The following is a 27554-nucleotide window of genomic DNA, read 5'->3' as shown; positions in this document are numbered from 1 at the left end:
TCCAAGGTACTAAATGTACATTGACACTGCTATGTTGCAATAAACATCTTCATCAAGCTCATCTTTATTTTCTTACAGCATCACCATAAAACATCTGATTCTGAAATGTAATGTTGTTGCCATAGCAGCTTCTACACGTAAAATTTCACCATTGTTTTCAATGCTTATTTTAATCTACATTACATTTATATTTAGCAGATGCTTTTATCCAACGCTACTTACAAATGAGGACAATGGAAGCAATCAATATCAACAAAAGATCAATGATATATAAGTGCTATAAGTCTCATTTAGCTTAACGCAGTACACATAGCAAGGGGTTTTAAAATATTATAATGAATAAAAAGAAAAGAAAAGAGATAATAGAATAGAATAGAAAAAATAGAGCAAACAGTGTTAGAGGTTTTTTATTTTGTTAATTGTATAATGAAAAGAAAACATATAATACAAAATTATAAAAATACAGAATAAAAAAGATTAGAAAGCAAGAAAACAAGTTTTTAAGAAAACAAGCAGTAAATTAATAGAGTGCAAGTCTTTTTTAAAGAATATAATTAGAGTAGAGAGTGCTAGAGTTAGAGGGTCCAAACACTGAGAAACAAAGGTGAAAGGTGAAACAAAATGATGGCAGGGGAGGAGAATTTTTACATGCATCAGGTTTTCCAAAATAAAACAAGACTTCTGCATAAGCATGCACCTATGCATTCTCACTTATAGCTCTCCTGGATGCTTCCTCACTCCTTCATATTCATTCCTCGTCTCCTTGCAGTCCAACAAGAGAGAAAAAATGTCCTTCAAGATAGCTATGGCTAGGCTTTAGAACAGAGGATTTAGGAAAAGAGTATTTAGAAGCACTTTATCCCTGGCTGCACCCGAAAGCTGAAAAATGCTGCCTTTGGAGGATGCATTCCAAGGTAGGAAGGCAGCAAGGCATGTCTGAATCCAATGTCAGCTTCTATTCCTGTCTCCTTCACCTGATCGATTTTTGAAGGCAGCATAGATTTATAGAGCAGCTTTTTCCTGGGATGTTCTGAAGACGTTACAGTTTATTGTACAATATTTTGGTGGTTTCATAATTTTCTATAATGAGATCAAACACATTCTGCTAAAAGAAAAAATAACAAATAAAATTGTGAGTGCCGCTGATTACACATTTGAAAATGCAAATGGAAAATGAGAAATAAAATAAACCAATGCCACTGAGAATAACTGCTCACATTATGAGCTGCAGAACTGAAGGTGATGACCTCATTGACAGTGGAAGGAGTACTCTGTCTCTGACTGATCACCTGAAGGAAGAAGATTACATCAACACACAAATTAGGAGAAGAATAGCAGTGGTAACACTTTATAATAACTTTCATTAATAAAACATTAACAAACATTATGTAATGCTTAATGAACCATTAGTTATATATATTCTCATATCTAGAAATGTGAAATAATATGCCTTGTTAATGTTTATTAATACATGTATTAAACATTACCTAACAATTAACATTTCATGTAAATTTAAATGCTTACAAATGTCATTAAACTTCTAATTCATATCATGGACATCTTGAAAATCTACAAATAATTGTATCAGATCTTATACAATGATTAAAAGCTTTTTTTTACGCACAACTGCTGCTGTTGAGGTGTGATACGGTTAGAGTTAGGGACAGGTTTGGTCGTACAGGAAAGTTTAAGGTCGGGGAACTGGTCAGCAGTGTACAGGGATCAATTTGAAGATGTGAAATTGGGTAAGCTCTGGTTATTTTTGCCATCGAAATGACTGCTCATAAAAGGTATTAATGATCAGTAAATGTTTTTAAACATTTACAATTGATGAATAGTTTCCACTTTAGATTGGATACTGCAAAAACATTAACAAATAATTAATAAATGATTTAAGATGTGCAAATAATAGAAGTCTATACATCAAACAGACCAGATATATGACTATGATTAAAGCAATAAGCCCTAAGAAGCTGTGATTTACTGTGAATTTATAACATTGAATTTATACTTTTGAGCATGTAGAAGAATAGCACACAAGCTTTGGGACATACACTACTACTTTGTCGTAGCTGCTTCTTTTTAACGGTTGCTCTGTTGCTTAGTTACGTGGATTCCTTTACTGTTTAAACTGCACTCTCAGTCATCTTTTTTTCAGTTAACATCATCCAAATTTTTATTTTTCATTCCATTTAAATTTTATTTCCTACTGTATTGGAGAGAATGAAGAGGCACGTTGATCTGCTAGTCGTGGGTCTATCATGTTGAGAACTCTGCTCATGTGTTTGCATGATGCAATTAAAAGTTAATGACTTAATGTATCATTAAAAAAGTTTACAGTGTTGCTGCAGCTGAAATATAACGTATAACATTGAATTAATATTTTTCATCAGGTTAGACATTGATTATTTATCACTCAAATTGCTCTCTCTACCTGCCATATTCGTAGTTTTTATTTAACACTTTTATGCTTGTTTGTTTTGGGCCTAGTGGTTAGAGAGTATGACTCCTAGGGTTGTGGGTTAGAGTCCTGGGCCTGCAATACCATGACTAAGGTGCACTTGAGCAAGGCACCGAACCCCCAACTGCTCCCGGGCGCTGCAGCATAAATGGCTGCCCTCTGCTCCGGGTGTGTGTTCACAGTGTGTGTGTATAATCACTGCTGTGTGTGTGCACTTTGGATGGGTTAACTGCAGATAATGAATTCTTAGTATGGGTCACCATACTTGGCTGAATGTCACATCACTTTTACTTTCACCCCCACAAAATGTGTTGTAGGCAATATAAGCCGTAAGAGTGTGTATCCATCTACACTAACCGGAAGTAGTAGACCATCTTAGCAAACTTTATTAAACATAAGGTACATCCACTTATACAATACATAAAATACTTATACAATATTCTATGACCTTTTGTAGTATAAATAGTGCAAGTAGTGCAGTGTTCAGTTAACACTGAAAATTCCCAATAGAAAAGGTGAATTTTGATGCGCTTAACTAACCGAGAAAAAGTGTGGCATGTTGGACACTTCATGTCCTCATCTGTCACAGCTTTAATTACGTAGTGAATGGGTAGGGCTATCAGTCTCTGATTATGAAAAAAAAACTTTATATAATTCATACACCACATGGTAGAGTACATAATGCATAAGTGCATAGTTTATGAGTGCGCCATTTGGGACGCAGCTATGTAGTTCCTCAGAAACAGTTGGGGTTCTAACAAAGTGGTTGCTGAGCATCACACAGAAGTAAACAAAGGTGTATGTTTGTGTATTGTTGCTTTTTAATCATTAAATGAGATGACACGCTTTGACTCTAGAACTCTCATGCTTTTTCTACCTCCTTGTTCTTACATGTCACATGTTTTTTTTTTTTTATGTTATTCACTTACATCATCACGTATCACACTTGAATACATTACAGTTTGTAGTTTAATTTACAACAGCTTCGAACATGGGTCAACCAATCAGAATCAAGGAACGGAACTATCTGTTTTATAATGGGCGAATTCCAAACAGAAGTGAGTATCCCTATCCTCTACCCCCTTCGATGGGGAGAGCCCTTAAAGGGTGTTTTTTGGAAGGATGTAGGGCATTACTGTCTCATATAATTATTTGGAACTCTCTTGGCAAAGGGAATGACTGACCAAATGTTACCTTGACAACAGTGCGCATGCATGCAGCATTAAGCACTCTACCAGTTGTTGCAAATATATATTTGTTCTCATTGTTGTTATCATTATTATTATTTTATTCAAATATTGTCTAATTGTGTCTTATTTACTATTAAGCTTTTTCAAATAAAACTTGCTTAAACTACAATCTAAAATAAAGTCAAACGTAATTAGCATATTCTACTTTTTTAACTTAAAGTTTAATGCATTGAATGTTCATTAGTTAACATTAACAAGCACCATTAGATAAGTGAACATATATTAAGTAATGATTCCTTTTTTATTTTTTATTTATTAATGAAAGTTATCATAAGGTGTTACTGAAAAAGTTTATCGCTCACTGTAGTAAAGCAAGTTTTTACACACACGCCCACATGCACACACACACACGCAGTGAAGTAATATGATTAATAAATGAGCATGCCAGCTGATGTTAACTTAATTCAGCATGGCTTTGTGTCAAAAACACAAAAGACAAGATACAATATTAAAAGTAAAGAGTTTATGAATTACATGCTCTGTAATTTATTTATTTAATCAAAATGGCATTAAACTCTATACCTTTACTTTTTTTTTTTATGTTAAAATAAAATCTTACTTGTTTGGTAGTAATCATACACTTTGACCACGGCTGGCTTGAGATTCTTCACTGGAAGAACCTGTTTCATTTGCATCATGTAATTCATAGAAATATGTTTTGGAATCTGCAGGAGGATAAACAAAAATACATATATACAGTACTAGTCATGGAAATTATTTAATACAAGCTAATTTTATAATTGTTATTATTTATTTACCTCTGTTAAATAAACTAGGACATGGTCTTCTTTTGTGTCAACCCGCTCCACATACTTCTGAGCAAGGACTGCTGAACCAATTGATGTTCTAAGCTATAGGGAAAATAGAATTACTAATATGAAAATAGGATTATGATGATGATTATGTGTTTTTTCTTTTAGTTCTTGCAAAGTAAATCAAACATGCAAGGAAACAGAAGTAAAAATGTTTAAACATCTTTGTTTTAAAGTGCCCTTATTATGGATTTTTGAAAATGACGTTTTATGCAGTGTGCAACACAGCTCAAAGTAAATGAAAACATCCTGTAAAGTGTTAAATGTGAAAGTACACCATGTATAATGTTATTATCTCTTTGAAGAAAGTTGATTCTGTTTCGATGAAATTAGTAGTTTTTTAAATGAATCCCAAGCTGTATTGCCTGCCCAATTGTTTGTCTTTTCACGTTTGTCTGAATGAAAATGCAAATTCATTCTTTGCCACAAGGTGTGCTTTAGGAGCAGTGAAAAATAGCCTAATGATTAGAGATTCGGACTCGTAATCCAAGTGTGGAAAAATTAATTGTTGAGCGAATCGTTTGGGAGTCATTGAGCAAGTGAGGTAAAAAAAAAAAAGCCTATTATAAGACAATAAATTGTTTTTTGAGCTGCATGTCAACCTGTTGTTGGGAACTCCCAAAATCAAAATATTAACCTTTCATTACCCATAATGGGGGCACTTTAATACACATTACTGTATACATCCAAACACACCATTGATGTATCAGCTGTGAATCCTGATAAGATTTTAATATCCACAATGAGCATGTTAGTTGTTTCCTGGGGACCAACGTACCTTAAAAAGAGCAAATTAACAGGCCTTATTTAATGCTAAAAACACAAACAAACGGGAACAAAACATATGCATTTAAACAAGCAAATGCATCCATTTTTTTTTCTAAGTAATTACAGCATTTTACAACTGATACTACAGAGAAATAATTTTTCACATTGTCAGTAATTTTAGGCATTCACTAAAGATGTGATTATACATATTAAAACAAAACAGTAGCCATAATAATAATTTAAATCTGTTTTTACTTGACAGTGAAGTTCAAAAAGAAATTTTGTTCCAATGTTTTGCAATCTCCCTCAATCTTAGCATCAATGCTCAGTGTTTTAGCTTCAGTAGGAGTGGGAATGTTGTAGAACTGAGCCACCTGATTCAACACAAACAAACAAACAAACAAAAAACATTTACAATCCACCTCACAGCAAATTAACCACAAAATTCTAAGAAAGGAAAGCGTGAGATTGAGTCAATGAAGCTGAATGCACTACATACCTGCACAGACACACAGGCTGAGCCATTCACTTCAATGCTGTATTTGGCTGGGACGTCCTGCAGCTGCTTCTCCTGGTACAGTAACTTATTGTCCTGATTGACATCAAAGAGGTGAGTGTCTGCTGCTGACTGTACAGTCACTGTGCTGGAGCCGTCAGCGCTGAACACTTTGGTGGCGTACAAAGACAGAGCCTGAAGAGCCACCACTGTGTCCTGAGAAATAAATGTGTTCAGTAACGTGTCTTTTACCCATTATTCAGCAATCATGTGTTTGAATTGAGTAGTTTGAGTCACCTGTGTGGAGGAGAATCCTCCATAGGCATTCTGCTGCTTCACAAGCCAGCTGACAATCCTGTTAGCAAAGCCCAGATCAGCTGTAGTGAGTGAATCAGCAGAGAGAACAGCTAGCAGCACATATGAGCTGATCTCCACTGCCAGAGAATCAGAGTCATCAGCAGAAGCAGACTGAGACCAGTGGAGATGAGACCCTTTAGGACACATGGACAAAAGAGACACCAGTATAAAAAAGTATAGTCATATAGGACAACAGAAAGTCATCAGAAACAAATATCTTACCATCTGAAATAGCAACATCCTCCAGTTTCTTGAAAAGCTGCTGTCGAGTGTCTGTGTCTTTAGCCAGACTGAAGGTGTAGGCGAGCAGAGCAGTGGTGTAAGTGTTTTTGACATCCTCAATGACAGACCTCAAGCAGGACAAACCTTTACTGACGACAGGATCCTGAGACAAAAACAGAGAAACAGCAGCTGGGAGCGTAATTTTTCTGAGTTTATACTGTGTTTCCTGTAGATGAACTTACTGTTACTGGAGTTTCTAGTTCAAGTAGTGATGCAGTAATGTAGGCCGTCATGGTCACATTATCATTCACTCCACCCTGCAGTTTTATATTAGAGGAACATTAAGTAAAACATTTTTGTTACAGATAGATTGTTTCTGTGATAATGTTTAGTGACCAATAGCACACCTTCATTCTGTTGTTGAACAGTCTTCCCTGTTGGATAAAACAGCCGTCTGAATCCCGTCTGCTTATTAACCATTCCTTTGCACTCTGAATAATTTGTGGATCAATAAATATGTATTTCTGTGCTTTGCCAAAAGACCTCAGGACAAAGGCAGTCAACCTGGTTTTTGAAAGTTTTCATTTAAACAATGTCATTATTTATTTTCAGTTGATTAGTCAAACAATTAATTGCGATTAATAACATCCAAAATAAAATACTGTGTTTATGTGTATGTACTGTCTATATTTATTATGCACGCATGTATATATTTAAAGCTGCAGTTTGTAAAATTTTTCTAGCAGAAATAAAGAGAACCGAATGCATCTTGCTGAAAAACACTGTAGCAGGAAACTGGCAGATATTGGGCTACCCTGCAGTAGTTACTAACAGAAACCAATCTAAAATAGTCTGAATATAAAAACTTATTATAGGTTTACTGTATTGATTCAGGATAAGACAGAAACACAGTTTGGCAAATTGATTCATGATCATTTAATATATACATTTTGTACATTTCGAGCAGCTGTCACATGTTCCTTGTGTGTTTTTCCCCTGTCTGCTGTGTCTGTGTCCATAGCTATCCTCATTAGTTGGCATAGACACTCATTGAACCACCACACCGACTCCTAGTCTCCATAGCAATTCATTGGTTCCTTGTGTTCCACTGTGTATAAATATGGCCCTTGTGTCAAACTTGTGTTTTGTCAGTTGTTGAATGTTATTGGTGTCGTTTCTACCCGTGCTTTTGTTTCTTAGTTCCCTGTGTTTCCTGTTTTTGTTCACTTAGTCATCTTATTTAAACTACTTGCACCTAGATTCAAGCCTCAGCCTGTTCCATCCAGCTTCCCCACATTACAGCAGTTTTAAGAAAAATATGCTATAAATCTGAATATATAGTTACAATTCTGAATATATAAATGTAAATCTAAATATATATAGTTAAAGTCTGAGAGAATGAGGTAAATATGAATTTTGAATACATCAATGTAATTTGTGAATTTATATTTATTATTCTAATTGTGTAACAGTAAATCACAATGTTCATAAATCTTTAATATATAAATGCATATCTGAATATACAGTATACAGTCTACATTTCAGCATAAATATAATATCTTTATTATTAGTTATGTCAATAGTTAAATGTTCTTGCTTTTTTCTTTTTTATGTAAACGCTATGCCTATGTATGTAATTCATAAACTCTTTACTTTTAATATTGTATCTTGTCTTTTGTTTTTTGACACAAAGCCATGGTGTATTAATTTAACATCAGCTGGCATGCTCATTTATTAATCATATTACTTCACTGCGTGTGTGTGGATGTATGTGTGGGTGTGTGTGTGTAAAAATTTGCTTTACTACACTGAGGGATGAGTTTTTCAGTAACACCTTATGTATGTACTTGTATCAATGCAAATATTTTACTATATTAGTTATTTTAACTTTTACTGTCTATCACATGCTGCTGCAATTGTCTCTTTTCACTTCAGTCACTATATATAATTTTTTTTTTTTTTTTGGCAATGTCATAGCCCTCTCAGCCATACTGAACTGTGTAGAAAAGATGGGTATTAGCATTGTCATTGACTGTGATGACATTTTGGCACCACAGCCAACCTTTTTTAAAGTATATGAAAAATACTCCTTTTGGTTTAGATAAGTGAGTTACACTTACAATAATTAATATAGTAAATATTTATATTAATAACTATATACAGTATGCACAGGTATAATAAAAAGTATATTGATTACACTAATAATAAAGATAGTTATATTAAGATAATACAGTATATATCCATATTTGCATCTATACAGTATATTCAGGATTTACACATTTTTGGATTTCATGATATGCATTTACTGTATATCAATGATTTACATGAATATATTCAGACTTATAACTACAGTATTTATTTAGATTCACTTCTATATATTCACAATTTACATTTATATATTAAGGATTATAACTATATATTCAAAATGTACATGTATATATATTCAGAATTATAACTATATATTCAGACTAAGTTTTATATATTCACAATTTACATTTATATATTCAGGCTTGTAACTATACATTCAGATTTACTTCAGTATATTCAGACTTATAACTATATGTTCAGATTTGCATATATAATCAGACATAACAATATACGTATTCACAATTTACATCTATACATTCAGGTTTTAATATAATTATATCCTGTTTGGAACCTCATTTCATATATAAATGTAAATATATGAATGTGTATATATATATATATATATATATTTCTTTTTTTTCATGTATGTGTGTATTTATATATATACGTAATAAATACTTTATACACAGTACACACATGATGTAAACACAGACTTTTATTTCAGAAAATAAAAGTTGGTGATTATTCCTGAACAATTATTTGACAGTATATATGTTATTGAACGAAATACCATTGATGTAAAATAAAAATACTTATTTTAACTTTGTAACTATGTAGAGTAAAAATTTACAAATATTTACCATGTATTCTCATCTCCGTGTCCAAATGTGCTGTATCCACCACTAGTATGTCTGTAGTTCAGCTGTCTCTGGTATCCTGTTGAGTTTTAAAATTCTGGGTTGATCAAGTGTTTCTGAAGTCAAATGTTTTGTGACTTAATTTTTCAGTATTTCAGTATTCTCTTGACATGATTGTTTTCTCTCACCACTCTTAAGGAAGCCGGTGGCTCTCTCTCTGATGGCTGAAGTGAGCTGCTCTGTGTTTTCCAGATACTGCAGAATGTAAATGTTGGGAGAAAGAATAGCCATGTTTTGTTCTCCACAGCCGTACGGCATCTTTAGTAATCCGTGAAGATTTGTCAGTGCACGACCCAGTATGTCCCCTAAAAACCAAACACCAATGAAACTGATTACATTTTAGAAACACAAACTCCTAATTTCTGCTTGTGTATGTAAATGTTACCAATGACTGAAACAGAGGATCTGGCTGATCCCTTTATCACATATTTAGGAAGATTCAGATCCACTTCCTCTGTGAGACTGTCACCTATGAACCAGAGAGACAGAAACACATCAGTGATCAGCAGAGAAACACTATAATGCTAAATATTGTCTGTAGACAAACCCTTTGGACACAGTAACCAGCTGTAGGTCTCGGTCTTCTCAGTTCCTTCAGCCTGCAGCATAAAACAGTAACATCAACACATCATACTGACATAAGCAGCATTAGGATCATGAAGAAATGACGTCTGAGAGCTGTTTGACGTGCACTGACCTGCACAAGCAGACTTCGTGTGACTGTGTCAATGCGTCCTCTCTCTGGCACGCTCACAATCTCATTGTCACACACAGTCTGGGACGACTCAGCCTCTGCACTGACTGTAATGTTCAAGACTCCTACAACACAAGACATGTACGTGAAGATACAAACATACACAAACACCGAGAAACAATGATTCAGACTGGAAAACTCACCAAGAACAGAAGGAGTGAGGATCCATTTAAAGGTTTTTCTTCCATTAGCACACAGACAGGATGAATACTGTTCATCAGAGGAGGCTTTGAGAGTGTAGTCTGAGGAAGGAGCTGGAGTCACTTTAACCTGTCAATCAAACACACATGATTAGTGGCATATTTGATATGATTGAATAAGACTGAGTCTGAAGTCTCACCATGATGCACTTGGACAGATAGTTGAAGACAGTGGCCTTCAGCTCAAAGATCTCCCCACGGATGATGGAGTAAGGCAGAGAGAGCTCCAGGAAGAAGGGCTGGAAAACTGTCAGCTGAGCAGGAGGAGCCAGACCCAGACCTTTGGAGGACAGACAGAAGGCCTCCGTCTCCCAAGAGGTGATGGTGTCAGGAACTGTGACAGGAACCTGAGCTGATCCAGAGTCTCTGTGTTGATATTACAAGAGAATTTGATTAGACTTTCAGATGCTGTTTTGTTTTTACAATATTCAGAACAGACATAAAACACATAATCTGATTCACAGTAGGTCTCTAGTCTGTCTAATATTCATCAATCTGAATGAATCCAATGAAAGTTGTGTTTATATGAACCTTAAACTTTGCAATCCAATTCACATATTCATTTAGATGTGTATTTTTTGTATTCAAAACAAAATCTCATTGCATGAACAGTGCCAAGAGAAGCATTACAGATATTGTAGTTTTAATATGATATTAAATGATGATATTGAATGACAGTTGACAATATTGTCACTAACCCAAGTGCAGCAAGTTGCCAAATCCATGTTTCAGGAAAGACAGTACGAACTGTCACTTCAACTGAAGAGTCTCTATCATCCGAATTAAGCATTATACCAGATCGACTCATATAATCATACATCACTATGAAAAAAGCACACAATATGATGTGATACCCATATCAGAACATGTACTATAGCAATATTCTGAAATATCTAAACTATATTCACAACATTGTGTTCACAATATTAATATAATGACAACATTTCAACCACAATATTATTTTCTCTTTTATAGTTTACACTGTAACTTTTTTTTTTTTTTCAAAAAAAATATGTAATTTATATTAAATTTAAATATTCTTTTAAAATCAAGGGGTATCAGCTTTAGTAGAATTGAAAAAAAAAATCTATTCAGGTTTATACATATAATTTTAAATCATTGATAGCAAATGCATGCATTAATGAACTCATACATGCATAACAGATATAACCTATACCTTCATTTTTGTAATAACTCAAGCCCTTGTATGACAGACACTCAGGGACTCGCACAGCCAAATTTGTAGCCATTTTCAGCCCCACACTCTGTCCAACAGAAAAATGAACCACATTAAATGTAACATAAATACAAAAAAAAAAATAATAAATCATTTTTGCTGTCAGGATAAGAGGAATTGTAAGTACATGCATTGATATATTTATGTAGTTACTCAGCTAATCTACCGTATTGTTACACATATTAATACACTTATTACCTTTAAGGATTCATAGGCATTGTCTGTCAGTACAGCTCGACGGGGTCTCACATGGAGACACTCCTGCTCATCTTCAATGCTGTAAGGGTAATCTGATACTGATTGCACTGGCAGCAGGTTGAAGATCTGTGATGAGAGCACATTCACACTAAACAAGTCATGTCAGGGTACCTCTTAATCTTTATGTTGCGGTGGGAAAGAAAATTAGGTTTAAAGGTAGGGGTGCTCCGATCACGATCGGCCGTTATGCGCATCTCGTCAGTAAAGACGATTCTCTAATCAGCGGTTAATTCCATCAGGTGCCTGATTTCACATAGAGCAGTGTTACTACACAGAGCCGTTGTTAATAGAGAAGATGTGCAAATCCACTTCATTTTCAGCGTTTTTTGGTGCATCTTCTCAGTTAACAACGGCGCTGTGTAGTAACAGCTGCTCTATGTGAAATCACGCACCTGATGGAATTAACCACTGATTAGAGAACCGGCTTTACTGACGAGATGCGCATTAACGATCGGCCAATCGTGATCGGAGCACCCCTATTTAAAGGGATAGTTCACCCAAAAATTACCCCATGATTTACTCACCCTCAAGGCAATTTGACTTTCTTCTCTTAGATGAATACAGTTGGAGTAATATTAAAAAATGTCCTGGCTCTTCCAACCTTTATAATGGCAGTAAATAGTTGACAAGATTTTGAAGCAAAATAAAAAACATCCATCTATCATAAAAAAGTACTCCACAATGCTCCATGGGGTTAATAAAGATGCATTTGAGTAAGAAAAATAACCATATGTAAAATTTTATCAACCGTAATCTCTAGCTTCCACTAACTGTCGTATGCACATTCACAAAAGAGTGACAATTCAATGGATGATGTAGCTGTAGCATAAGCTCTGGTGAGAATATTCTAGTCTCTCAAGGACTAAGTTTTGTTTACAACACAAGAAAACCAGACTTCTCTTGGCTTAGACTGAAATCCTCCAACATTTTCCATTATAAATCCTCATTTTGTACTTAATTAGCTCTTTTTTTTAAATAATTAACGAGCAGTGTTGTTTGACACATGCGCAACAATTAACAGAAGACAGAGATGGAGAGGTATATAAGGTTGTAAATATGGATATTATTCTTATACAAATGCATCATATCACTTGAAGACTTTTATTAACCACCCGGAATCATGTGGAGTACTTTTTATAATTTAAAGGATGCACTTTATTTTACTACAAAATCCAGACTGCTACTAACATTATAAAACTTGGAAGAGACATTATATTTTTAAATATAACTTTGTTTATATTTGTCTGAAATAAGATGGTAATTTACACATAGGATTACTTGAGGGTGAGTAAATCATGGACTAATTTTCATTTTGGGGTGAACTTACCCTTCCCTTTATGTCACCATAAACAATAATGATGATTATAGAATATACTAGACTCATATATTCCAACTATGTAGACATACATTTAGGTAAACACTGAATCTCTGCATATACACCTTTTCAATATCCAGACGTTTCCCTGGCTTCAGGATCAGGACGCTCTGATCTACAGCACTGAGGCCGCACAGTGAACCAGGCTGAGCTGAGAGATGGAGAGTGTTTTTCTCACCAGGAACTGCTCTAGAGGGAGAAAACTGCAGAGAAACCTGTGATGACAACAGTAGGGTGAGTCATTTCAGTATTGAATCAGAAAGACTGTTATTGTGTAAACGGGAATTTTTTTTGTTTTTTTTGTTTGTTTTTTTGACATGCCTTGTTTTTGAAACACTTTTCAATGTCAAATGTTTTGCTACGAGCAACAACATTTTCACTGGGCAGAACACAGTAGGCCAGAATCTGCACTTCAGGAGCTAGATCTGCACCAACAGACAGTTTGAATGACATTGTGCCACTTGCTGCTCCATTAGAAGACTTGACTTCAACCTTCTCATATCCATGATGAACGATCACTCCTCTGGACAAGACCTGAAACAGACAGATGACACTCCAATGACAAACTGACCAGTGCAGCCAGTTAATACTGTTAACAAACAATGAATTCATCAGTGTATCAGTGTACATTCTGCACATTCTCACCATATAGACAATGTCAGTTTTGAAGTCTTTAGCAGTCTCTCCAATAAAATAATACTTGATGGTCACTGTAAACTCAGCATCACACTTCAGTGGTTGCTCAATATTTTCTATGATTAGTTCACTTAATGATGGGGTGTATGGAGTGGCAGACTGGAAAAGATTAACTGTTTTTCTGTCCGTAGAGAAGGAAGGTGTTTTGTAACCATAACCATGAAACGTTGGATACACACTTGCCTGGAAAAAAAGAAAAAGAATGTGCCAATATTTTCATGTTATCAAAATATTAACTGATCAAACAATTGTTGGATGAGCAGCAACTGTCATACCATCAGAGTAATGTCTACTTTAGGAAGACTAGATGTATTAAGAGAGAAGCTGGCCAGTCCATCGCTGTCTGTAGTGAGATTTAGGAGCAGTTTTGAAGACCAGGATCCCTCCAAAAGATAAACCACTTTGTTTTGTATTGGTGCGCCTTTGAAATTTGAGAGTTTGATCTGTTTAAGATAAGATTTTGAAGGAATAAATGATTCTGTACATATCAAATAATCCTGTTAAACTGAGACAACCTGATTTTACACTTACTTTTCCTTCTATAACTGATCCATGTTCATATGTTTTGGGCAGGTCAGTAAGTGTGCATTTTCCAATTTCAAAAGTAAGAGATACAGTTTCAGATTTTGTCATCATAATCTCTGTGAAATACAAATATATGGAGTGTGAAACTTGCATTTTAATGAAATCATATTTTAAAGCTCTCCTTTCAAGACTTAATAGCTCACCTGTTCCTTCTTCTGTGACTGTTGCTTCAACGTGAAGAGAATTTTCCAGCTGATTCTCATATGTGGAGTTTAAAAAGGCAGATAGATCTAAGGTATGGATGGCACAGCCTGTCCTTTTCATCTAATGGAAATTAATGAACATAAACACAATACATTAGAGTAATTTAATAATCTGGATTTAGGAAATAAATGCCACATGACACTTTTGATACTGCACTAACAAACCTCAGTAGTTTCATTCACACATATTGGACTGTGTTTGTCACGCCAGTAAGAGTAGCGAGGAATATCACGACACACTTTCACCCACGATTTACCAGATAAAGGCTGCCCGTATGTGTATCTGTAAAACGTGTACAAGTCAAAGATGGATGGAAGGAAACAATACTTTCTTTATGTTTTTAAAGGGGTCATATGATGCAATTTTAATTGTCCCTTTCTCTTTGGAGTGTTACAATCTGTTTGTGAATAGATAAATTCCATAAATTTGCAAAGACTAAAGTCTCAAACTCAAAGAGATTTTCTTTTTAAAAGTTAAGACTTGTCCACACCCATCAGCCGGTCCTCAAGCCTGCCATGTGTGATGCTGTGTGTTTCTTTTTGAAAACAAAATTACTTTGTTTGGCCTTCCAAAAGGGGACACAACTAGAAATCAGTGATTAAGCTGTATTTACGGTACTTTTCCAGAGCAGTTCAATCCAAATATTCAGAAATCTATGCAGCTCTTTTTATTGAGGACTGTTTCCTGAAAAGTAGCCTACAATGCCGTCTACACACAAAGGCTGTTTCTGATTTGCCACTAACATTTCAAGTGCAAGTTATGAGCAGTGTAGGGTAGCACTTGCTGTTTGTCGTTTCTCCAATTACAAATGCAAACATGGTTTTATGTTTACACAGTGCAATACACAACACATAAAAACAAACAAACAAACAAAAAACAGTATAAGTAATTACAATTAGTAATTAAGTCCTCACTAGATGCAAAAAAAATGCCTAGTTTGCAATGGGTTTTATTAGTTTTGTCTCGTCGTGCCCAGAGATGGCATTGCAGTATGGTAAGGGGCGTAACACACTTGAAGGATTTAGCCAATCACAATGCACTGGATTTCTGGCCAATCAGAGCACACCTCACTTTTCAGAATAAAGAGATTTGTAAAGAATCAACTTTTAGCAGCATCATATGACCCCTCTAATAAATTTAAGTAAAGATGCTACTCACTTTCCACAAACCTCAACTGCCAATGACTCATCATCTATACTCACTGTTTTTGGTGCTGTAACAGTAACTTCAAACTTAGGCAAAACTACAAAGTAAGAAAGTTATTGTTAATCACATTTTAATTTTGTATGAAATTTGTCCCATGCAAACATTGCAAATTATTCATTACTTACCATATTTTTTCACCTCAAAATCATGGGATATCATCCTGTCACCAATATAAGCCTTCAGTTTGTACATGCCTTGATGCCCCTCCGGGTTTAATTCATAAGAACGCTGCAAAATCCACCTTGTTGAAGACACATTTGTCCATTGACCAATTCTGTTACCTTTACTGTCCTATTTAATACAAAGCAAAAAGTGAAGTTAGTTACAACCAGCTTTCAAATTTTTTGATCAATAATGAAGACATACAGAATAATTATTGAAAACACAATGTGTTCTTACCTCAAGTACCACTGAACTATACTGTAAATAAACAAACAAATAGTAAATAAAAAAGTTGTAAAACTGATATGATTAAAAGCCAACATGTTTGCTTGTTGAACATATTTAAAAATAAAGGAGAAAAAAAAAAAACATGCCAGACCTGCTGATCAAGCGGCGAAAACTTTTTATCCATGGTAACAATTCTAAAATTCACTGTGAAAAAAAGGTATGTTAAATACAATTATAATCCATGTTTGTATTTTGATAACGAGTATTTCAGATCTAATACACCATAAGCTTCCTGACTCTACCATTCTACGATGCTCATTCACTGTAAATTATAGATATTCTTTATCTTACATTTTACTCTGTATATTTCCTGGGTTTAATGTTCTAATGTTAATGTTCATGGAGTCAGTCTCATTGACTGCATCAATACACTAGCATGGCGACCTGTTTACATGAAGGCTGCAGCACTGCACTTTCAGCTTTTTTTCCTGAATGGACTTTTAGGTTGACTAAAAGAATAAAACACTCTCCATCATTTTCCATCAACATTTGACAATTTTTTATCTCAAAAGCTAAAAGACTGTTTATACAGCATACAGTATTTCCATCATGTTTTATCCATGACACTGATATTTTGACACTGCATCGTTTTACACTGTACATGTTTGACATTACAAAGCCGGGTTAATATCAAACTGTGATGCTCAATATACTGTATCAATATATTGTTTACTAATATTAGGCTTTGTCAAGGAGGGGGTATAGGCCTATATTTGATGATATTTAAACATTAACAGCTTACCTGTCTGTCCTGGAATATAGATGGGTTTATCAGTCTGGATAAACGTCAGAGGATGGTAAGGTCTGAACATGACTTTTCTCTCTTCAGCCATCTTGAAAGACTCTCCTTGAAGTTCTACCTTCATTTTCTGAACAGATTTTGTTTCTACCAGAGGAGCCTGATGAGAAATAATATCCTGTATTCACAACCTCTACAAACACACCATCTCAAAAACTGTTATGATGAATTATGAATTATAATGACCTTTTGGTTACAGTTGATAAAGCACTATTTGTCTGAGATTTTAATATTCATGTTGATAATACAAACGATGCATTAGGACTTGCGTTTACTGACCTAAAAAAAAGTCAAGCAAAATGTCATTGGGCCCACTCATCACTTTAATCTTACACTATATTTAATTATATCGCATGAAAACGATTTTGCTGATATCGTACCTCAAAGTGATGATGTTATTGACCATTTCCTTGTATTGTGCATGGTGCATATCGCTGATATTAACTATATGGCTCAGTGTTACTGTCAGGGCAGAACTATTGTTCCACCAAAGACAGATTTGATAATAACCTGCCTAATTTATCTCATCTGTACCCCAAAATACACATGAACTAGATTAAATGACTGGCAACATGGGCACTATTTTCTCTAATACATTAGAAATTGTTGCCCCCAACGAATAACATGGAAGTTTTTAGAACTGCGTGGAAAAACAGTAAGTCCAGCTACAGTACAGACAGGATCTTAAAACTGCGAGGACCAAGCATATCCACAAATTCATTGAAAATAAACAAAACAACCCAAGGTTTTTATTCAGCACAGTGGCTAGATTAACAAATAACCAGACACTACCCAATTCAAATATTCCACCAACATTTAATAGTCATGACTTAATGACTTTTTTCACTGATAAAATAGATAACATCAGAAATACAATAACAAATGTAGATTCTACAGCGTCTAATTCTTCCATTTCATCCATCGCACCCAAAGATAAACTGCAGTGCTTTACAACTATAGGACAGGAAGAGCTAATAAAACTTATCACTGCATCTAAACCAACAACATGTTTATTAGATCCTGTACCCACTAAATTACTGAAAGAGTTGTTGTTACCTGAAGCTGAAGAACCGATTCTCAATATTATTAACTCATTATCTTTAGTTCACATCCCAAAACCATTCAAGCTGGCAGTTATTAAGCCTCTTATTAAAAAACCACAACCATCCTAGTGAACTGGCAAATTATAGGCCCATTTAAAATCTTCCATTTATGTCAAAAATTTTGAAAAAGTTGTGTCTGCTCAATTATGCTTCTTCCTGCAAAAAAAAAAAAAAAAAGATCTGTTTGAACAATTTCAGTCAGGTTTCGGGCCCCACCATAGCACAGAAACTGCACTTGTTAAAATTATACTTGCTTCTTGTGTCAGATCAGGGCTGCATCTCATTGCTAGTTTTACTTGATCTTGGTGCTGTGTCCGACACCATATATCATGACATACACATAGGTTGATTACAAAACTATACAGGTATTCAAGGGCAGGCTCTAAGATGGTTTAGATCCTTATTTATTTAAATAGGGAGGATCTCATTTATCACCAGTAAAATATGAAGTGCCACAAGGATCTATCCTAGGTCCTTTGCTATTTTCAATATACACATGTTGCCCTTTGGTAATATTATTAGAAAATACGGCATTAGTTTCCACTGTTATGCTGATGATACTCAACTATACAGTAGATCTCAACGAGATCATATGAAACTTCTAAATTATCTAAGATAACGGAGTGTGTTAAAAATGTAAAAGATAGGATGACCAATAATTTTCTCCTATTAAATTTGGATGAGACAGAGATATATATTAGACCAAAAAACAGTACACACAATCTCTTAGATTACAGTTTGCAACTAGGCGGTTGTACTGTTACTTCCTCTACAGTCAAAAATCTGGGTCTTATGGAAAATTTCAAAAGACAAGTTGATGTCTAATATGTTACATAAACAGCATTCTTCCATTTTAGAAACATTGCCAATCTACGAAACATGTTATCGGTTTCTGAAGCTAGTTCAGCTAGCATTAATGACCTCTAGACTGGAATATTGTAATGGACGTCTAGGTGCTTATTCTGCATCTTCAATAAAAAAAGCTACAGGTAGTCCAATGCAGCAGCTAGAGACCTTACCAGGTAAAGAAAATATGATCATATTATGCCAATTTTATAGTCGCTGCACTAGCAAGTTATTATGTTCAGTTATCAGTTACAAATGATTATTACTTACCTATAGGGACCTAAATGGACTAGCTCCTGCATACCTAACTACCCTTATACCATGCTACTCTACTTTTTGGTAGTTCCTATGATAGCAAAGTCCACTATAGGAGGTAGAGCTCTTTCGCATTTGGCTCCCAAACTCTGGAATAGCCTTCCTGATAATGTTTGGGGTTCAGACACACTCTCTCAGTTTAAATCTACAGTAGATCAAAAACACATCTCTTTCGTCAAGCATTCAAACAATGCATCTCATAATTTGTGACTGCAGTTGTATCTGATCAAATGTGCATTATTATTCTTTAGCTTGGGTTAAATTAATTTATTTTACTTGGTTGGAACAGCAACTACGCTAATTATGGCTCTATTTGTTTATCTGTTTTGCCAATATGATTTACACAAGCTTCAGTCTGGATCAAGAACACCAGAAAAAAGATGATGCCCACCCCTCAGAGGACCTCAGATGATGCTAACCTTGAAACAACATACAGAACTACAAAATATTACTACAAGTGTGATCATATAATAATTGCTGTTAAAAGTGTTCAACGTCTGTTTGACTACATCTTGTATTAATTTCTAAGAAAATGTCTCCCATATGCACATAAACTGACAGTCACCACTGATAAGCTACTACTTAATATTGTAGAAACTAAATTTTCTGTAAAGTTGCTTTGCAATGATTTGTATTGTAAAAACGCTATACAAAAACTTGAATTGGATTGAAATTTATTTGAAAATACAGGTGCTTCTCATTGAATTAGAATGGCGTAAAAAAGTTTATTTCAGTAATTCAACTCAAATTGTGAAACTCGTGTATTAAATAAATTCAATGCACACAGACTGAAGTAGTTTAAGTCTTTGGTTCTTTTAATTGTGATGATTTGGCTCACATTTAATAAAAACCCACCAATTCACAACAGTCTATCAACTAATCAATCCAAAACATCTGCAAGGTTTCCTGAGCCTTCAAAATGGTCTCTCAGTTTTATTCACTAGGCTACACAATCATGGGGAAGACTGCTGATCTGACAGTTGTCCATAAGACAATCATTGACACCCTTCACAAGGAGCCACAAACATTCATTGCCAAAGAAGCTGGCTGTTCACAGAGTGCTGTATCAAAGCATGTTAACAGAGGGTTGAGTGGAAGGAAAATGTGTGGAAGAAAAAGACACACAACCAACTGAGAGAACTGCTACCATATGAGGAATGTCAAGAAAAATCGATTCAAGAATTTGAGTGAACTTCACAAGAAATGGACTGAGCCTGGGGTCAAGGCATCAAGAGCCACCACACACAGACGTGTCAAGGAATTTGGATACAGTTGTCGTGTTTCTTTTGTTATGCCACTCCTGAGGCATCTTCCCTGGGCTAAGGAGAAGAAGAACTGGACTGTTGCCCAGTGGTCCAAAGTCCTCTTTTCAGATGAGAGCAAGTTTTGTATTTCATTTGGAAACCAAGGTCCTAAAGTCTGGAGGAAGGGTGGAGAAGCTCATAGCCCAAGTTGCTTGAAGTCCAGTGCTAAGTTTCCACAGTCTGTGATGATTTGGGGTGCGATGCAATCTGCTGGTATTGGTCCATTGTGTTTTTTGGAAACCAAAGAAATTGCACCCATTTACCAAAAAATGTTAGAGCACTTCATGCTGCCTTCTGCTGACCATCATTTGTAGATGCTGATTTCATTTTCCAGAAGGATTTGGCACCTGCCCACAATGCCAAAAGCACAAAAAGTTAAATGACCATGGTGTTGGTGTGCTTGACTGGCCAGCAAACTCATCAGACCTTGGGGAAGTTGTGGCCTAGTGGTTAAAGAGTTTGACTCCTAACCCTAGGGTTGTGGGTTTGAATCTCTGGCTGGCAATACCACAACTTATGTGCCCTTGAGCAAGGCACTGATCCCCCAACTGCACTGTTCACAGTGTGTTCACACTTTCACTCCCTTAACCTGAACCCCATAGAGAATCTAGTATCGTCAAGAGGAAAATGAGAAACAAGAAACCAAACAATGCAGATGAGCTGAAGGCCACTGTCAAAAAACCTGGCCTTCCATATCATATTGGCAGTGCCACAAACTGATCACCTCCATGCCACACTGATTTGAGGCAGTAATTAAAGCAAAAGTATTCCAGGTATTGAGTACATATACAGTAAATAAAAATATTTTCCAGAAGGCCAACAATTCACAAAAAAAAAAAAAAAAAAAAAAAAAATAGCTAAATGTTTTGCATTAACACTCTATGAAGCCCATTTTTATAATACATTATAAGGATATTCTTAAAACATTATAATGAATGAATTATGCAGTATAATAAAACTTATAATATGTTGTATCTTCTCATGAATATTCATAAGTAAAGTTGTAATATATTATAATATTTACTTATTTGAGGTTATAGCTATTAAGAGTATGATTATTTATAACACAATGAACACGTTGCATTCACTTTTCAAATGGATTATATTTATATATAGTTATAATGTATTATAAGCCTCATATCTTGCCATTTTTCTGATGCTACTTTACTTAAAATGGACAAAACCCACTTATAAGTAGCAATGAAAATAATAATAATAACAAAAACTAAAAAACTCTCTCTCAAACAGCCATAAGATCACGTAACAGATCAGATGAATGTGTAATATGACACATTTGCTTTGAACTATTTTTATTGTTATATCAGTTTGATTATTTTGATAGTACCCTTTAGACAGCTGTTGATAAGTAACTCTGCAACTGCATATCAACTAGTGATCATTGGAGTATTAGTATGTCTGCTACTGTAAATGTACTGTATGCTAAGACTATATTTTGATGGTCAACAAACAGATAAACTGTGTCTTTGGAAGTACATCAGCTTATTCTACCATACTACATTCTACCATTCTTGAGCATACTAATATTCTAATGAGAGTTAGTTGGCATGTAGTTGCAAAGTTGTTGATAGTCAATTGATTAAGGGGACCAGCAAAATAAAATGTAACCATATAAAAGATATAATTTTTTTCAGTAGGAGTATTAAGCTCACATCAAATAATAAACATTGGCTCCACAGGAAACACTAAACATCTGTACTCACAAGCTATAGTAAGATACTGTGCAGATCTCAAGATGGCCGCCGTGGTGCAGCAGCATGGTTTGGCAGGTCCCGTTTGTTTGCAACAAAAGTACATCAAAAACCCTTGGACTTTGCTATGTTTGTCTGGTCTTCTCCTGTCCTTTTACATCCTATTGAATTTAACATGTCCAAGGAAAATGGATAACTCTCTATCCAGCAAAGAGGAGCCAACATCTTTTGTATGCAAGAATCCTGGATTGTGGACATGCTAGACCGCCCCCAGGTAAACTTGTTCAAACAGCATCTAGATCATTCCCTGGGGTTATGAATCTTTTGATGATACTACTTCTGGCTGGTGATGTTGAGCAGAATCCTGGCCTGTTTTAAGCCCTGTATCACAACTACAGCTGTTGTCTTGGCTAACACCACCTTTGCTACCTAGGCTACAGCAGTTCTTTGTGCTAATACCATTACAGCTGCCTGGATTACACCAGCCCCCTGGGTTAATACCATCTCTGCTACCTGGGCTACAGCAGCCACCTGACCTATTACCATCACTGCTACCTCGGTTACAGCAGCTACCTGGGCTAATACCATCATTGCTACCTGGATTACAGCAGTTCTCCGGGCAAATTCATTCTCCGCTACCTGGGTTACAGCAGCTACCTGGGCTATTACCATCACTGCTACTTGGTTTACAGCAACGACCTGGGCTAATACCACCTTTGATACCTGGGCTACAGCAGCTACTTGGGCTAATACCATCACCCGGGCTACAGCAGCTACTTGGGCTAATACCATCACCCGGGCTACAGCAGTCATTTGGGCTAATACCACCTTTGCTACCTGGGCTACAGCAGCCATCTGGGCTAATAACACCTCTACTGGATTCTGTTACAACTAAGTCTAGTATGGCTTCACAACGCATCATATCCATGTGCACACAAAGGAACCCGGTATTTAAAAAATATCGATCATGTAAGTTATTTCAGACTCTTAATCAAGCCAGGACTATGGGATCCACAGTGTAAAAATAAAGGGCTCTTAGGAGGCCATCTGAATATACGCAGTATGGCCCCTAAGAGGGAACAATTAGAGCATCTTCTCTTTAACTCAAATGTGGATTTCTTAGGACTTTCAGAAACTTGGCTTAAACCCTCTTCCCCACAAGCAGTGGTATCATTACAGGGCTACAATGTCTTTAGAATGGATAGGCATCAAGGGAAGGGAGGAGGGGTGTTAATTTATATGAAGGACTCTTTAAAATGTACACAAATAATTTGGCTTACTGAAATATCAATTGAATGTGTTGGAGTTAAAGTGGCACTTTCAACAGAAATGTCATTTACTATTCTATGTCTTTATCGTCCGCCGTCAGCAAAAGTAGATTTTTATGATCAATTTAAAGCACTTCTGAGTTGTTGTGACTTTAATAATGAGGTTATTCTAATGGGAGACTTAAATGTAAATTGGGACAGCAAAAGTGACAGAAAGAAACTGAAAGAAACTACAGATAATTTTGGATTAACACAAATGATCAGTGATCCCACTAGAATAACAAATCATTCTAAAACTTTGATAGACCTGGTGTTTTCTAACAAACCAGATAGAATAATAAAAACGTACAATTTCCTAACTGGCTTGTCTGACCACAATGCTATATTCTTTTCTAGAAAGCTGACTAAAAAACGATTGAGAAGTGTCTGTAAAAACATTCATATAAAACAAACGTTTATTCCAAAGAGCCAAGAACAATGCTTAATTGCAGCTCTAAATACTTTTTATTGGTCTAGTATAGTAATATGTGATGACACTAATCAATGTTGTGATTTAATATACTCTACTATTAAAATGATTCTGTCTCAATTTCAGAAAGTGGGTCATTTAAAGAAATGAGTTTATTCCTTGCCTTGGATCAATAATCAGTGTAAACAGTTTATGATACTCAGAGATAAATTACTAAAAAAATCATTACAATCTGGATTAACTACTGATCGATTACATTTTGTATCCGCAAGAAATAAAGTCACACAAACCTTGAGAATAGCAAAAGCAAATATCTTCATGTCTGTAATTAATGGTGCCAGAGGAAATTGTAAGTTGATTTGGGAAAATATTAACAAACTCCTGGGTACAAGCAAGCATATTGCTGATAAAGACCTTGAACTAAAATTTGCTAATGAATTGGTATCAGAGCCTTTCAACCTAGCAACTAAATTAAATAGTTATTTTCAAAATACCATTGATGAGATCGCTCAATTGTTTTCTAGCTCTTGTGACTCTCAACAAAATATGGCCCACATTGACCTTTATATGGATGCCGTAACTCCAAATTCTACGTTTAATATACACGCAATTACAGAAAATGAAGTAGATAACATAATCTCTAAATTAAAAAATTCTAAAGCAAGGGATGTGTTTGGATTTGATACCAATCTTCTGAAGCTTTTTAAATCTTGTATTTTGGTGCCTGTGACCCATCTTATTAATTTGTCAATTACGCAGGCAGTCGTTCCCTTGAGTTGGAAGGTTGCAAATGTCATACCAATATACAAATCGGGTGATAAACTAGACCCTGCTATTTATCGACCTATCAGCATACTTCCTATCTTTTCTAAAATAGCGGAGAAGTGGATAGCCGACTCTATCATTGCACATTTTAATGATTCCAATCCGGGTCTGCACCCTATGCAATTTGGATTTCGATCTCTACACTCAACTGAAATGGCTATTTGTGTTTTTGTCGAGAAGGTGAAGTTCTATTTAGATAAAAACAGTTATGTTGCTGCTGTTTTTGTTGATCTGAAGCGTGTGTTTGATACTGTGAATCACTTAAAGCTTTTGTCTAGACTGTTAACATTTGGCTTTAGTAATCAAACAGTTAAATGGATACAGTCTTATTTATCGGATAGAAAACAATGTGTGCAAATAAAGAATTGCAAGTCACCCTATCTTCAATATACACAGGGTGTTCCTCAGGGATCAATTTTAGGACCTCTGCTATTTTCATTGTATGTGAATAGTTTGCCCAATGTATGCAAAAATGTTGACACGATTATGTATGCTGATGATACGGTGATTTTTACACATGCCAAAAGTGCTGAGGATGCAGCCCATCAGCTTTCATTCGCTTTAGATGATTTGCAAAAATGGCTGAATGATTCATGCTTGTGTCTTAATGTTAAAAAGACTGTATCAATGTGTTTTAGTAAACCTAAAACAACTGTGGCCACAGTAAAAGTTTGCTTGGGTGGACAAGAATTAACTAATGTTGAGGAATTCAGGTATCTGGGAGTTCTGATAGACTCGAAATTATCTTTTAAAAAACATATTAAAAAAGTTGTGAATACTGTAAATTTTAATTTACGGAACTTTAAACAAATCCGTACCTCATTATCGGATACAGCAGCGATTACGTTCTTGCACTCTATGATACTGGCTCATATTGAGTACTGTGTCACAGGTTGGTCTTATACGAGTCATGCTGCTATCGGGCCAATTGAGGTATGCTACAAAAGAGCATTGAAAATATTAGATAAGAAACCTTCCTCATATCATCATTGTAATATTTTAGATAAATATAAGTTTTTAAATTTTGCGAATTTCAAATTATTTAAATCAGCCTGTTTAATCTATAAAGTTATACATGGTCTGGCACCTCTACCATTGAGTGATTTTATTAAACAAAGGTCTATCAGTGCTGTCGGGTCTCGAGTGACTAGAGCCAATATGAGAGGTGACTGTGTCTTGGCGTTTAGGCGGACATCCTTTTCACAGAACGCTCTATCATATCAGGGGGTGAGCTTTTGGAATAGTATCCCTCAGTCAGTGAGGGAAAGCACAAGTTTGCCTATTTTTAGGAATCGTTTAAAAGTATGGTTGAGGAACACACAAATATGTGAGCATGTTTAGTAATCATAAATATACATACTAGATGTAAAATAGAGTTAGTGTTTTGTAAAAATAAAGGGGATAGAACTATCAGTGTGATATGGGTTGTGTAATAGGAGTTAGTGTAGCATGGATATAGTGTATTATGGACATGTATGTTGTGATCACTGTTATTGTACTTGCTTCTCTGTATATAGACTGTGCATAGTGTGTCTGTATGTAGTTATGTGTATTTATGTGTAACATCTACCTGTTTGGGGGTCTGCAGATGGAAATTAGCCTTTGGCTATAATCTGGCATATTTACATTTGTGAAATATTTTCATTAATATGTATTGTCCCTTTTGTCTTTTTTTTTTCTACAAATAAAATAAATAAATTACTTTGAAAAAAATCTTAAATAATGTCAAGATAGGATACAGTCCATTATACTGTTAATGAAGTAGATTTAATATGGTGCTCATTGTGTGTTATAAATAATCATACTGTTAAACTTATAACCACATATACGTAAGTATTATGATGTATTATAATTGTTATGATTATTTATGAGTTGATATAACATATTAGACCTGAGCCTAAATCATCACAATGAAAAGAACCAAAGACTTAAACTACTTTAGTCTGTGTGCAATGAATTTATTTAATACCCGAGTTTCACAATTTAAGTTGAATTACGGAAATATATGAACTTTTTCATGACATTCTTATTCATTGAGAAGCACCTGTATTTATTATAATATGCTAAGGGCAGACCTTGAAGTTAAAGCAGCGGTGAAACTCTTCCTCAGCTTTCTCCTGCAGCAGTAAAATGCTCTGATCACCATCAACCAGATAAATGTTCATGACAAGACTTTCATTGGGCTTGAGAAGACTTGCACACAGTCTGGCCTCAGATCCTGACTCAATCACTGCAGGAAACGTCACTGTGAAAGAGCTGTAAAGATATGATAAGGCATTCAATGATTTGAGTAGTAAATTCTTTTTTCTTAATTTACTTTTTTTATGGATTTTATTGCAGAACAAAGTTAATGTGTTGATCTAGTTGCCACTTTTTTAACTTAGAAAAAGCGACAGAAGATTAATACAGAAATTAAAATGAATAGAAACATATTTACTTACGGCCCTGATGTTTCCCCATTGACACAGACAAGAAGGAGAGAGAACAGGAGCCATTTCCTACAGTAGCTAACGTTCAGATCCATGATGACGAGTGATATCCAGGTCTTGACATGAACTGAGCCGTCTCTTATAAAAGGAG

General features: G+C 35.2%; 1 protein-coding gene across 1 annotated transcript; it reads right to left on the bottom strand.

Annotated features, from left to right (window-relative positions):
• Positions 1-511: 511 nt before the first annotated feature.
• Positions 512-27554, bottom strand: LOC113115113 (alpha-2-macroglobulin-like). Its single transcript, XM_026282409.1, has 35 exons — positions 27416-27554; positions 27050-27230; positions 17079-17235; positions 16428-16480; positions 16286-16306; positions 16012-16177; positions 15839-15923; positions 14845-14962; positions 14620-14740; positions 14423-14532; positions 14167-14334; positions 13841-14074; positions 13517-13729; positions 13261-13410; positions 11761-11886; positions 11503-11590; positions 11024-11147; positions 10466-10691; positions 10269-10395; positions 10069-10190; positions 9919-9970; positions 9757-9840; positions 9500-9676; positions 9315-9390; positions 6774-6930; positions 6609-6683; positions 6367-6529; positions 6085-6278; positions 5791-6003; positions 5547-5665; positions 5220-5301; positions 4470-4562; positions 4271-4376; positions 1218-1289; positions 512-1105 (listed from the first exon to the last, which is right to left on the bottom strand). Exons 1-34 carry the CDS (start codon positions 27496-27498, stop codon positions 1249-1251), a joined length of 4305 nt encoding a protein of 1434 aa, XP_026138194.1. The 5' UTR covers positions 27499-27554; the 3' UTR covers positions 512-1105; positions 1218-1248.

This window comes from Carassius auratus, chromosome 15 (genome assembly GCF_003368295.1).
Source record: "Carassius auratus strain Wakin chromosome 15, ASM336829v1, whole genome shotgun sequence".
Classification (NCBI taxonomy): domain Eukaryota; kingdom Metazoa; phylum Chordata; class Actinopteri; order Cypriniformes; family Cyprinidae; genus Carassius; species Carassius auratus.
Note: the sequence above shows the minus strand (reverse complement) of the source record. Positions and strands in the feature narration are given on the sequence as shown.

Coding starts and splice junctions, on each gene's coding strand:
- LOC113115113 (XM_026282409.1), bottom strand. CDS start 27,498: ATGGATCTGAACGTTAGCTACTGTAGGAAATGGCTCCTGTTCTCTCTC. Junction 10,396..10,465: donor ATCTGTCCAAGTGCATCATG/GTGAGACTTCAG, acceptor TTTGATTGACAG/GTTAAAGTGACTCCAGCTCC. Junction 9,391..9,499: donor CACCGGCTTCCTTAAGAGTG/GTGAGAGAAAAC, acceptor AAAACTCAACAG/GATACCAGAGACAGCTGAAC.